Here is a 12903-nt window from a genome sequence, read left to right as displayed (position 1 = left end):
ATTCTATTGCTCCTCTTGAAATTGGCAGTAATGTAGAAAAATACTGTTTTTCATCATTCATAACAGCTAATTCATATGGGTTTGTACAGAGATAGCCATGTGGGGCTGACTGAAATACAGAACCCAAACCAGCTTGTAGATGCCTGCCAGGTAAAGCAATATTCAGTAACTAGCAAAACATTTAATTTTACTTAGGAGACGCGGGAGAAAAATAGACACCACTGTATACAGGGCATGCGCACACCCACCCGCACCCTTACAGTTAACGTCCCAGCTGCCATTTGTTTTCACAGGTTACGCTGCATGGTACTGCTATTTTAGTATCAAAACGGCCTCCCTTCCTATGCTGTTGGCTAGGGAGACAGGTCGAGCAAAGCTGTAGCCATTACATCATGATGGATAAAAGGTAATGAAAAACCAGAGTGTAAAGCTCAACAGAAACAGAGACATCTTGTCTGATAGCTTGTGGGTTTAGTTTGCATCTGTTGGCTCTGCTCCCAGCAAAGGACTGAAGTGCTATATGCTTATTTTCTGACCCTGATGAACTTCGCAGCAGATATTTGCATTGTTTCTTGTTATCCTCATCAACATAATCGCATCGCTAAAATTCATCTCCACTCCTGTCCTCCCAATCCTCCCAATAAGAGCTGAAAAGTCTTATATGGGATTAGCAGGTATTTGTTTACAAGCACAAAAGGTCACTTTGCATCACATCACTTTGGAATTTAAGACTTACTTTCAAATTTCCTCTTCGTTTACAAGAAGAAAATTGTGTTTTATTGGTTATGAAAGCGCAACATGTGTTACAAATCTTTCAATGTTTCTGTAACAAAACCCTTTACTGGGGACAATATAAACATCTGCTTAAAGCTTAAAACAGCTACTGTCAATGAGTGATTAGAATCTTCTTTAAAAGTTAGAAATGGCAAAGGTTGACTGACTGCAAAATTGTTCAATTTTAGCAATTAAGGTGAATTTGCAAGTCCATTAAGTCTGTTTCTAACTGAGATTGTACAACATTTTGCTAGAGTAAGTTACAACTGTTGATGAAGCAAACTTAATTTTACCACTAACTTATAAACCAGAACATGGTGTGTATTGTCGGTTACTGTACAGGTGACTAAATAGGCTTCACTGTAACTCAGCATAAATACAACAGCCTACTTTTGCAGTGGCAAGTTGATGCTCATTAGAGGTTATTTAAAGAGGCCAGAGTCACTGATGCCTTTGAAAATAGTGCATTCATTACATTAACCCTTGAGTTTCCAGGGCAGCTTTTGCAGATGTTGCAGGCAGTCAACATTTGGGTGCAAGATTCTGTTAAACAGAAAGATGGAGAGAACAGGCAGTGAAGAGGGGTGAGCGACTTGCAGCAGACTCCCTTTTGACATCCTCATTAGAATGGCATGTTTCTTCATGCTCTGCTAGTCAGGAAAGTGAGACCCAATCAAAGTTTTCAAACATGTATGAGGAGCTTTCTTCTTTTCCTTTTTTAGTTCTAAAAAGGACACTCAGCACTGATGAGTTTGTTAAAAAAATAAAATAAAAACCAGCCATTAATTCAGAGCCTGCAACACCTACAGAACGAGTCCTTCCATAATCTCCCCTGCCAACATCGTTAGTTTATAGCTACCAGGGCTACTTTCTGGAGAGGAGGCAAATCTGTGGCTTGCTCTGCAGGTCCTTCAAGGGCTCTTGTGGATATCAAGAACATCAGTGATTCTCTCTGCCCACCGAGGTCCTGGGTGTCAGACAGATTATGAAGCAGTTGCTCAGTTACTGAACTCGGTTGTTTTCAGCACCATCCTATTTGGGTGGCCGAAGTTACTTCTTATTTTGAATGTACAGGTTTAGTAACTGCAACTATTTCCAGAGTGGCACTGAGAAAGCCTAGTTCACAGAGATCCTGTTCTTTGGGGGACATGAGTGATATTAAACTTGCCGAGGACATAAATTTCACTCTGACGCAGAATGCACCAGATTCAAACATTTGACCTCTCCATTTAACAAGGAGAAAACAGAGCTTGTACAATGGCTCCAAGGGGATCGCTTGGAAGGAATATTGAAATGCACACACACTGGTCTGGTATTTGTTTTTACTACCAAACAGCAAAAACAAATAGAACAAACACTACATTTTAAGCATTAACACTTCTCAAAAAAAAAAAAAAAAAAAAAAAAAAAAGAGGGGGGAGACTAAAGAGAAACCCAGGAATGTTTGTTCTCTGCACTCTGACATCAGGGCATGAAGGTACACGCGACATTCCTACAGAACAAATGGAAGCACTGATAAAGAATTCCATTGCACCTAACCTTGCTTATTTGGTTAGAGGATAAATTAGTGACTGTAATCAAACCATACTGCTGGAAATCTTGGTCAGTTTCACCCAGCCTTTCCCTCAGCCTCTTAGCATACTACTAGTCATCTGCCAACTAAGGAACAAAGAGAAAAGCAGCAGCCGGAATAGAATGGCTCATCTTACTAGCAAGATGAAAAGCAAATTATGAAGAACTTGAAAAGCTTTACTATCAGAAAAAAGTTAAGAAAAGCGAGGAATAGTTTTTAAAATGACATATGAAATACACGTGTATTTGGCTGGCACTGTCCAGGAGCATCAAAAGAAGGGTTGCAATATTTTCCCTTTATATTAAATTATTTTTCCTGAATCGTTTTTCAACATATTTCCCCTTGATATTAGATTTGAAACTTTATTCACTTAGTAAATCTAAAACGGCTCAAAGTGACTAGAAGTGGTTGTAGACAGTTGAAAAATTTTCTCTTTCCCCCCCTCTAGCTGGTTACTTAATACAGTAAGAAAAAATGTTTGATTCCCCCTTATGAAGGGGAATATTACAAGTTTTCTTTGTTCAGATAAACTAGGGAGTGAACTTCACAGAAACTGAAGCCAACTACAAAAGAATCTGGACTTCAGAACAAGGTGTGTTAACCAGTTTACAATCATCAGTTTTATGGTAGGGGTGGATCTAACAGCTCTTATTACCAGCACTATCACAAATTTGCAGAGACAATCTTTATATTTAAGAGGTGGACTGCAAGGTTTTTGAACAAAGTTTTGAAAAATATTTTAATATCCTAAATCAGTAACAAAACGACAATTATATTAAAACAAGAAAGTGTGAAAATTAATGTCCTCATTCAGCTTAGCAGACAAGTCCCAAATTAACGAAGTCCAGGTTTCTATTCCAGCAGAGGAAGGCACTATCCCCTCCTGAAAGGGATCACACAGGAAGAAACATTTGTGCAAAACTGCATGCACACAGTGATGTTAAAAATACCTTCCCATAAATTTTTGTGCTCAGTCTCACGAGTGTGTATCTGTCGCAATGGAAACAAACCTCAACTCAGCACTTGCCAGGAAGTTGAAGAAAATGTGCAGTAGTCTGCAAATATCTGGCTTTTGTTTTAAAGAAAAACAATTGTGTTTTTGCACAAGAGCCTCATTAGTGATTTGGGAATTCTTGGACATTTTTATTAATAAATCTTTGCTATTCATCTCTATTGCAAGATTCTTGCACTTCCAACTGCTGCCTAAGTGCTGTATTTCACTTGAAAAATCAATCCTTCCTGCCCTCTCCCCACAAAATGAAGAGAAACTGACCAACATTTCTCAGTGTATTGGTATTTCATGTGGGAAGGGGGAATAAGCAAAGGGACTTGTGGCAAGTCTAGAAATGGGAAAAGAGCAACAGGGAGTTCCCTAGCCCACATGGGCCCAGCTGCCTCAGTTGTCATGACAGAGAGTGGCCAGTTGGTCAAAGGTCTGACATCATCCAGTGGAAAGTTTCTAAGCATAGGTTTGGGAAGCGGAAGCAGAAATTATTGACAAGAAGATTACAATAAAATAAAACACGGCTGCATTCGCTCTGTGTGTTACGCTTGGTTTCTTTCCAATCTCATAGACGTTAAGAGTCAACGCTTCTTAAGAGTTTCTTGTGGCTAAGTTGCAAGTCCCCAGCAGAGAGGGAAGAATGGATGGGGAAGAATTAGGATGCATAATTTTCCAAATATATTTTTACATTCAGGACAGTAGGTACAACATTAACTTCACAAGTGAAGTGCAGTATTTTAACTTTAACTTCAACTGTATCCTAGTTAGGAAGTTCTTACCTTAAAGATAGAAACACACATACACATCAACAATGAGCAAAATCTGTGTGCCAGGAAGAGAGACAGCTTTGTAGGAACTGCATTTTAAGAGAGCAGTTTTATACAATAGGAATAATTTTATGAACCAGTCCAATTTGACTGATTTAATTTAAAAACACGACTGTGCAGGCACTGCTTAATTATTAACTAATAACTAGTTCTGCTTTCTTTCAGACAAGATCTAATTGGTGTCTGAGTCAAGGCTATAATAATGCTGTCTCTGCACGGCAAATGGAATTTTACATATATTTATGTGAAAATTAAATGGTTGCTGACTGTTTAAAGAACAATCATTGTAACCGATAGAGGTGAGCCAAGCTAACGATGACACACAGTATACAACAAAACCAAGACCTCACTCCCTAACTAACCCTGTGCTACACGGTCAGAAAGCCTTTCGGAGAAAATTCTGAGGGAAGCAGGAAAACGACTCTCTCTATATACCTCCGTCCTTCTTCTCCATTTCCTCACGAATGAGAGGGGATGTAAGTATCACCTTCAGTGTTAGGGTGGGCTCCTTTGTGTTACGAATAATAATAGCGGCCTCATTCACGCACTGCTCCACGTGGTACTTCTCTTCTGTAAGTTTCTGAAAGGCATCAAGAAACATTTTTGATCCCCAATCAAACATGGTAAAGGCAGCATCTCCTAAAGAAACATTTGCCCCTTGCAGATGACTCCTGAACTCGCATTGCTACAATACACAGGTTCTGCCAGGCACTGCCCCTCCACCCTCAGCTAAGAGTTGATAAGTTGTAAATAATTTTTAACAACGTAAATAGCTGTTCACCAGAAAAACGCTAAATGGTGGCAGCATAAATGCACTACAGCATCCCACTCATTATGCAGACAGTGATCAGTCATCTTTTGAAGCTGCCCAAGGGTGAATTACTTGCCAGCAATTGTAGCTCTTACAGGATCTAACTCTCGGCAATGCTGCCTCTAAATGCAAAACCCCTGGCAGTCTACCACCATCCTGACAATTAGCAGCAGATGCAAGCAAATAAATGGCTCCAGTCCTACCAGCCGATCTGCCTGGACAAGACCTCGGCACCTGCATGGAGCCCCGCTGGCTTCAATGGGACTCTGTAGGAGATGGGGTCCATCCACATGGACCAGCTTAGAGAACTGGAACCACAGAGAGCATGTAAGAGTTACCCTTTCTAATCACCATGTCTTTACAAATAGGGAGATCAATCTAGGGCACTTACTTCCTCCAGAAAAAAACTGTTACAGGCAAGCAACATACCCTCTCCACTACCCTACATGTCCCCACCAGGCCCCAGCTACGGAGACAGCTGTGTCTGCAGAGTAGGACTTTGCCTCCATAGAACCTGAAAACTTGTGTGCAAACAAATGAACAATGGGAAGTATAGCTCCCAAGAATGGTAGAAACGTGTACGCTGTATGTGGAAATAAACATGAGACAAGAAAGCAAACCAGGGAGGGAGAGAATGAGTTTCATCACCTAGTTTAGAAAGCTACTTGCAAGGGGTATTTGTTGGGGCACAGGCTCTAGGCAATAGTGCATGTCATGAGCTTCAGGCTGGACTAATTATTCAGGCCCAGGGGTGTGTCAAAGGAAGCTATAACTCTGGGCTCCCTTAATAAGAGGTGGTACTGGCTGCATCTGTTCACAGGATGCTTTTTTACACACCAAAACAAAAAGGTACAAATGAAAACTAAGTACATATCAAGGGTTCATCGTGATCCAGGACCACTGACCGCTCAGAATGGCCTCTTGTTAAGGGTATGATTTAGGGTTCCGTGACTTTACCGGACCTCCGTGACGTCTTCGGTTTCAGCTGTCAGCTGCTGAAGCTGGGGCTGGAGCCAGAGCTGTGCATCCCTTCCCGCAGCTGGAACTGAAGCCGGGGCTGTGCGCTGCCCACCCCCATGACTGTGCGTTCCTCCCTCTACCACCCCTGGAGCTGCGGCTGGAGCTCGGGCTGTGCATCCCCCGTGCCCCCCAATCGCCCCTGGAGCTGCGGCTGGGGTCAGAGTCAGGACTCTGTGCCCGCCCCCTGTGGTGGGGGGGGAGGGGACTCCAGCTGTCATTCCTTCCCCATCAGCCCTGCCCCACCCAGTTATTTAAGTCACAGACAGGTTACAGGCTCCCGTGAATTTTTGTTTATTGCCCGTTGGTGACTTTTACTAAAAATAACCATGACAAACTCTTAACCTTACCTGTTGTCGCTTCAGAATCACCGAGCTGAACACAGAGCTGAGGGACAAAGCTTCTGTAATGGGGAAGTTCAACACACCGGGCAGAGTGAGCCAGATTGACATGCTCAGGAGAAGGGAGATCTAAGACCCCATTTAATTTCTGTGTTAGGAGTGAGAGCAGGGAGTCCCGATGGGTGAATTCTCCAATAGGAAGGTTAGCTGGAGGGCATAGCAGGACTGATGTCAGGAACAAGGACTAGCAAAGGCGGCTTTGAGGATAGCCTTTCTACCCATCAGGTTAAGGTCTCTCAAGCTCTAGCCGCTGTCCTAGATTCTAAGTACAGTCTTTGCTCTCTGTACCTTTACCACTTGTATTTTTCTTGGTATCAAATTAATTTCAGCTTTTACCCAGTGCAGCTTTTAGCTGACTATGTCTTGCAGTGCTATCAATCAGAGCTGGAGGACTACCCGAATTAACTTACCTGAATTTGGATTGGGAGATTGTCTTTGACTGTATATAACAAGGTCTTTGTGGGTTTTTCTTTGCACATGAGAACCAGCTCCAAATCCATGTCATCCTTTATCAGCAAGCCCTTTGCAACCAAACCAATTCTCATCACACCACATAAGGTCCGACCACCTTGATCCCTGGAAATGAAACATGTCTGAATAATTACAGTGATATTTTCACACTTAACCCACTGCCACCACCACCCTATTGTAGCAAGGGAACAGAGACGGATGGAAACAATTCCAGCATTTCTGCAACACATCAGTGACAGGTTCATGAAAAGCATTGACTGCTTTTCTGCAAGTAGCCAACAGGAAAATGATGGAAACGAATGTGAACATGCATGGAACGCTCCTGTAGTCGCAGAATTGTGAATCAAAAGTTTGGATTAAGTTATGAAGCTCCAAGCAGTTCACTGCCTAACTGCAGGAGAAGGAGAGCGCACACGAGCCTGGAGTCGTTTTCAGAACAGCTCTTAGAAGCCTAAGACCCATTTTCAAAAGTGACTTGGACACTTATGAGCCTACGCCCCATTGTCTTTCAACGAGAGTTGTAGGCCCCCGCTGTCAGGCGTGCGGGGGCCCCGGCACGCCCGACAGTGGGGGCCCTGGCACGCCCGACAGCGGGGGCCTACAACTTCTTTTACGTGTATTTTTTTAAGCTTGTAACTTCAAAATATTGTGCAAACCATTTCTGTAGCTTTGTGAATACTGCAAACACTAGATACTTTAAGAAGGCTCCCCATTTCAAGCAATCTTCCCTGTAGGAGCCCTTCAAAAATTCTCACCCCTGAAAGTAGAAGAATCAGAGGCTGGGGAATCAGACTTAAATATTTTCCTGGTTTTCTCTGGAGACTCAAGAGCCACAGTAAACGTCATAGGTTTCAAAGCAAGATAAACGACGCTTCAGCTTTGAGAGCTGACAACAAGCAATTGAGCAGCCCAAGAGTGCACAAACCAGCAGGAATCCAGGGAAACAGAATGGCAGTAGGTGTGAGTGCTGCCCTTCACACGCAGGCACTCCTGAGAGCTGCCTCTGGGATGCTGCAGCACTAGCTAGTGGCATATCACTGTGCTCCACACCCCCTGGGAAGGGTTGTAAGCGTTGGAGTGGGGAAAACAGCCTCAGCGATAGAGGCAGCTGTGCAGTCAGTGGCACTTGACCATCACACACCGGGATAGGATCTGATCAGACACCCTCTGAGATCCACAATCATATAGTGCACCTGGAGCCGCTCTCATACGTCTACCTTCACCTACACGGGCACAACTGGGTACACCTGGAAGGGATGGACAAGGACTGTCTCCTATTACCTAAACAGCAGAGACAGGAAAGTGACACTCTCAAGGTCACACCAGATGGTCAGTGGCAGAGCTGGGGATAGAGCTCAGGTCTCCTGACTCCCACTGCAGGGCCCCAGTCATTAGAAGTTGTAAATCCCTTTCACTCGCTGGTTCTAGAAAATTAGCCAGATGCTGCAGCATTTGGCTGCTAATCTGGCAGGGAAGAATAATACTTTTAAAAATGGTTTGTGAGTGACCAACTTACTATTTTGCAGGGTGTGATGGGTTTAGCTTGAATTGTTTCTTTTATCCTTGTCAACCTCCATGGGAATTTCTAAAATAATCCACCACAAACTAAAAAAAGTATTTCCACTGAGGAGTTTCAAAGTTCACAGAAACATGTTTAATGCTGCTAGGCTTTGTCTGTTTTCACAAAGCCTGAGCTGCCCGGACAGCGTTCGTTTCATACGCGACGACAGGGCAAACACCTGCCTCTCTCTGGCACGGGAGGAACCGTTTGGTAATGCTTTGCACAGCATGCTGAAGATGCAAACTGCACTGTAAATGTTTACAATGAATAATAATCAGGTTGCTTGTTTTAGTGTAAACTTTTCCCGGCTGCAATCTGCAAAATTTGGCCAAGTCATCCCAGAGCCAGCGTTACGTCAGTTTGTTAAACTCTGGCTAAGGGTGGGTTTCAGAGCTGCCCCTGAATTCTTGTGCCCAGACTAGTGGAAAAGAGACCTGCTGCAGCTGAGATTTCTTTACTGTAAAGGAAAGGCATTCAGGCAAGCCCAACTGTCCGGACATGCCCACATTTCCCCCACCCAGAGCTAGTGCTGGCAGCCAGCTAGTCACCATGTCCGTTTGGCTGGAGGCAGGCGGTGTGAAGGAGAAATGGCATCAGTCACAGCTAGAAGAGGAGATTCACAGCTAGCAGCCTGGATTATTCTTTGCCCTAGTTTCCATCACAGTTTTGTCCTGCTTTGCTGCTTGTAAGAATTCTTCCAATCACCACGTTCCCTCCTCTGCAGGAGCAGGGATGGATGTAAATTCTCCATACCTTCAAGGCCAGCAGGCAACACTTGCTGATCTGTCCAAGCGGCTGGCTTTGATACAAAATTCTACAGAAAGTGCTCTCAACTTTTTGCTTTATAAAAACCAGCTGGAGAGAGGGGGAAGGAAGAGAAATAGCCCAAACTCTCCATGTCTATGCTTTGACACCTGCTATTCTCCAGCCTGCTGACTTTTTGTCAGAGCATCTGTAGACAGGAGATTTATTAGAGGGGGGACCTGGGCACTTATAAAAACGCACTCTAAATTTAGAACGCAGCAAGAACATAAAACATCCTGCACACAAAATCATGACATTGAAGTCAGGCTGTTTGATTATGCCAACAGCACTTAATACAAGCCAAGACTTTCACCAAAACCGTTTTAAAAAGCCCATTCTGCACTTATTTTATCCATGGCAGAAAGTAAAATGCTGCCAACAACACTTGGAAATTACTGACACAATGTGCACTGCATCCCACCTAAAGTCAGAGAAATCAAGAAAATCCACCGCTCAGCAGAAAACTGACGTTAATTATCTTCCACAGAAGATGACACAGCTTAACTGCCCATCTCCAGGGAAGTAGCCTATCAATCTCCTGCTATTATTCCCTGGAGTCCACACAATCCCACTCCCTTAAACCAATTTATCAGTTAATTTATGTAAAAAAAGTCATGAAATTTAAATATTTTGCCATTTCTATTCTCCACATACATTTCGCACTAAAAAGCAACACCTTGCTGCTCAGGCTAAGCACAAGAATGTTGAGAAGATCAGAAATGGGATCTGAGAAATATTTATTAGTCACAAAAGGGTGCTCAGAAAACAGACAACTAAATTGCAGGCGCACTTGTAGGGCGTTTGCTTTGCCCAGTACATTATGCGCTGACCTGGCTACTGGGGAGTGCATCTCAGTTAGCTCACTGGAGTCTGTTTATATGGTGCCTGTTAGCAGAGCTTCTCTCTGAAACTTCACTCTGAGTAAGCACATTTCCCAGAGACCCCAAGCCCTTGAAATGTGCATAGGACAGAATCAAGCAAATCCAGACAAAGGAGAAACTTTTGACTAGCAATGTTGGTGCATGAGAGAGTTTCTATCATTTCACCATATTTGTTGGGATTTTTAAGCAGATCGTGGGAGCGCTCACATACAGAGCTTTCCTCAACTAATATGGAACATTTCTTGTTTCTAAACTGGAGCATGTCCAGCTAGTAGGAAAAACAGAGCTTTGTTTCCCAGTTCCCTCACTCTTATACTGACACTTTAGTTGAGACCTGGAAATAACTAAAGACTATGTTACTGTTACCAGCACGATAGGGAATGGTCAGATTTAGGATTTGCCAATGCACATCAGGGTTCATTATGGTAATTTTTATGACAGATTGGTGATCACTGCTTCCTTCACACTGAACCAGTAAATGAAATCTTCAGCCCAGATAAATGAATACAGCAGCACTTAAGGAGACGGTCTTGCTGACTCAGAGCCGAATGTCTGCCACCTTCACCTCATACTGAGAAGTACCTTACTCCAGAATTAGTCCTCCTGGATTTCAATGAGATTACTGACAGAATCATAGAAAATCAGGGTTGGAAGAGACCTCAGGAGGTCATCTAGTCCAATCCCCTGCTCAAAGCAGGACCAATCCCCAGACAGATTTTTGCCCCAGATCCCTAAGTGGCCCCCTCAAGGATTGAACTCACAACCCTGGGTTTAGCAGGCCAGTGCTCAAACCACTGAGCTATCCCTCCCCCCCAGAGTAAAGTGATATTCACCACAAGGGCAGGTAGCAGAATTTGGCCATCAAAATATATTATCTAGTGTTGAGTAATAGCACTTGACCCTGTGGGCACTAACCCAATATATTTACCCATGACTCCAAAAATCAGAAGAGACCTTCCATTACAATAAGAGATTTCAGATAATGTAGCAGATCAGCATGGATCACAGAGACCTTTCCACACCAATCTTAAAACCAGATCAGAACTCTCTGTGCAAAACTCACCCAGCAGCAACCCACATTATAATCCACCACTTGTAGCAAGGAAAGTTAGAGGTAAAATCCAGGAACCGGCTCTCAGACCATGTTATGTTAACGATCCAATCAGATTATGTCCCAAGAAGGTCGTTATACTGGAGGAAGTATGGTCTGATGAGAGCACAGGACTGGGTCCTGCCACTGATTTGCTATGTGGCTTTGGATAAATCAGCCTCTCTGTGCCTCAGTTCCCTCATCTCTAAACTGGCCATAACACTTACCTGGCTCAGAGTGTGAACCTAAGTTATCTGTACAGCCCTAGAGAGCCAAGAATGCCTGAGTTAGAGATCTTTAGCCATAAAAACCTGAAAAGGGGCCAGTTGTTCCAGCTGTTTCCTAAACTGTTAGAGTTAAACTAGAAGAGCAAAATCTGGCACCATGTCAAGGAACAGAGAGATGTGCAGCGACAGATGTTTTATGCAGTACAGAATGACACGATGTACAGTAATGGCTCCTTTGGAGCAGTTAGCCTGTTGAATAAACAATACACATTTATAAATCCATTTTTGCCCATTAAACTGAAACAGCTCTGATGTCACATGTCTGTAGATTTAGATTTGGGAGTTACAGGGAGATGCGTTTGTTTCTTATATTTGTTAACTGCAAGTTTAAAACATTTCATCTTAAAAGTGAGAACAGCTCCTGACCAGGTTCCTATTCATTACTCATTCCCTGCACTCACGCAATGTGCTCGCATCTCAGAAGGAGTCCAGACACATCTACTTCCTGCTATGAACATTCATAACCAGCAAAGCCAAAGAACACTATGGCCCTTATTTAGCAGGAGAGAAATCCATTCATAGTAGTACAGTAGCTCATTATGAGGCTTAACTCACTCACTTGGCATTACTTTCTACAGCTTCCTCTTTTGCTTCCCCATCTCCCTCGATTTTCACAGACTTGTTCATTTCATCCATCCAATCGGAGACATGTTTAAGGGCACATTCGACTGTCGACACCATGTTCTGGACAGCTTCAAGTTCCTCTGGAGATGGATAAATGGTTGAATGTTTCACCATAACATGGCGGTCATCATTAGCAAAAGATCGGATAGATCTCTGTTACAGAGGTGGGAAAGAGTAGGGGAAAAAAAGAAGTTATTGGCTTATTAAGAGAAGGGCATTATTTGAAAGGGAATCCTCCCCAATATAGACGGGGGGAGTATTTTAGGATAACAAAGGTCTAGAATCATGGCAGAACTTATATCTCTTCTCTGCCTGAAGTAGAGAGACCCAGCCGATTAAATGTGAAGTACTGAAAAAACCAAACCGGCATAAACTGGTAGCAAAGTGCAACAGCACGTTGTGCCTGTGACTTGGCCATCATGAATGTAGGTTGTAACGTTCTCTGTATCAGCTCCCAAACTACAGGCAGAAAAACTCGGGTCCAGAGCTAGAAAAATGCAAGAAGGAGAAATTTCTCTTATCTCCTTTACTCCACAAATGAGATCTCCAGAACTAGCCTTTTCACTCCCTTCTGCTATTCCCCATATTGTTTATCAGCTTCATCCAATAGCAACTGTAAGCTCCTGAGGACAGGGACTATGCACTTGGAAGTGCCCATGCACAGAAATACCTGTCAAGCACTGTCCTAGCTAATCCAACCTGCAATGGTTAATAAAGGTATTGTTGGGTGCTTGCCTTGCATAACTTCGCCAAGAAAGTTTCATTTTGGGGGGGGAAAG

At 43.2% G+C, this 12903-nt stretch overlaps 1 protein-coding gene across 1 annotated transcript in view; it reads right to left on the bottom strand.

The window, feature by feature from the left end:
• STRBP (spermatid perinuclear RNA binding protein) overlaps nucleotides 1-12271 on the bottom strand; it is a 37209-nt gene extending 24938 nt beyond the window's left edge. The window contains exons 1-3 of the mRNA XM_065418904.1: nucleotides 12060-12271; nucleotides 6817-6982; nucleotides 4613-4757 (exon numbers count right to left, since the gene is read on the bottom strand). Coding sequence (XP_065274976.1) covers nucleotides 4613-4757; nucleotides 6817-6982; nucleotides 12060-12238 — 490 coding nt within the window. The 5' untranslated portion in view covers nucleotides 12239-12271. The remainder of the gene's footprint in view (nucleotides 1-4612; nucleotides 4758-6816; nucleotides 6983-12059) is intronic.
• Nucleotides 12272-12903: the final 632 nt, after the last annotated feature.

This window comes from Emys orbicularis, chromosome 18 (genome assembly GCF_028017835.1).
Source record: "Emys orbicularis isolate rEmyOrb1 chromosome 18, rEmyOrb1.hap1, whole genome shotgun sequence".
In the NCBI taxonomy this organism is placed as follows: domain Eukaryota; kingdom Metazoa; phylum Chordata; order Testudines; family Emydidae; genus Emys; species Emys orbicularis.
Note: the sequence above shows the minus strand (reverse complement) of the source record. Positions and strands in the feature narration are given on the sequence as shown.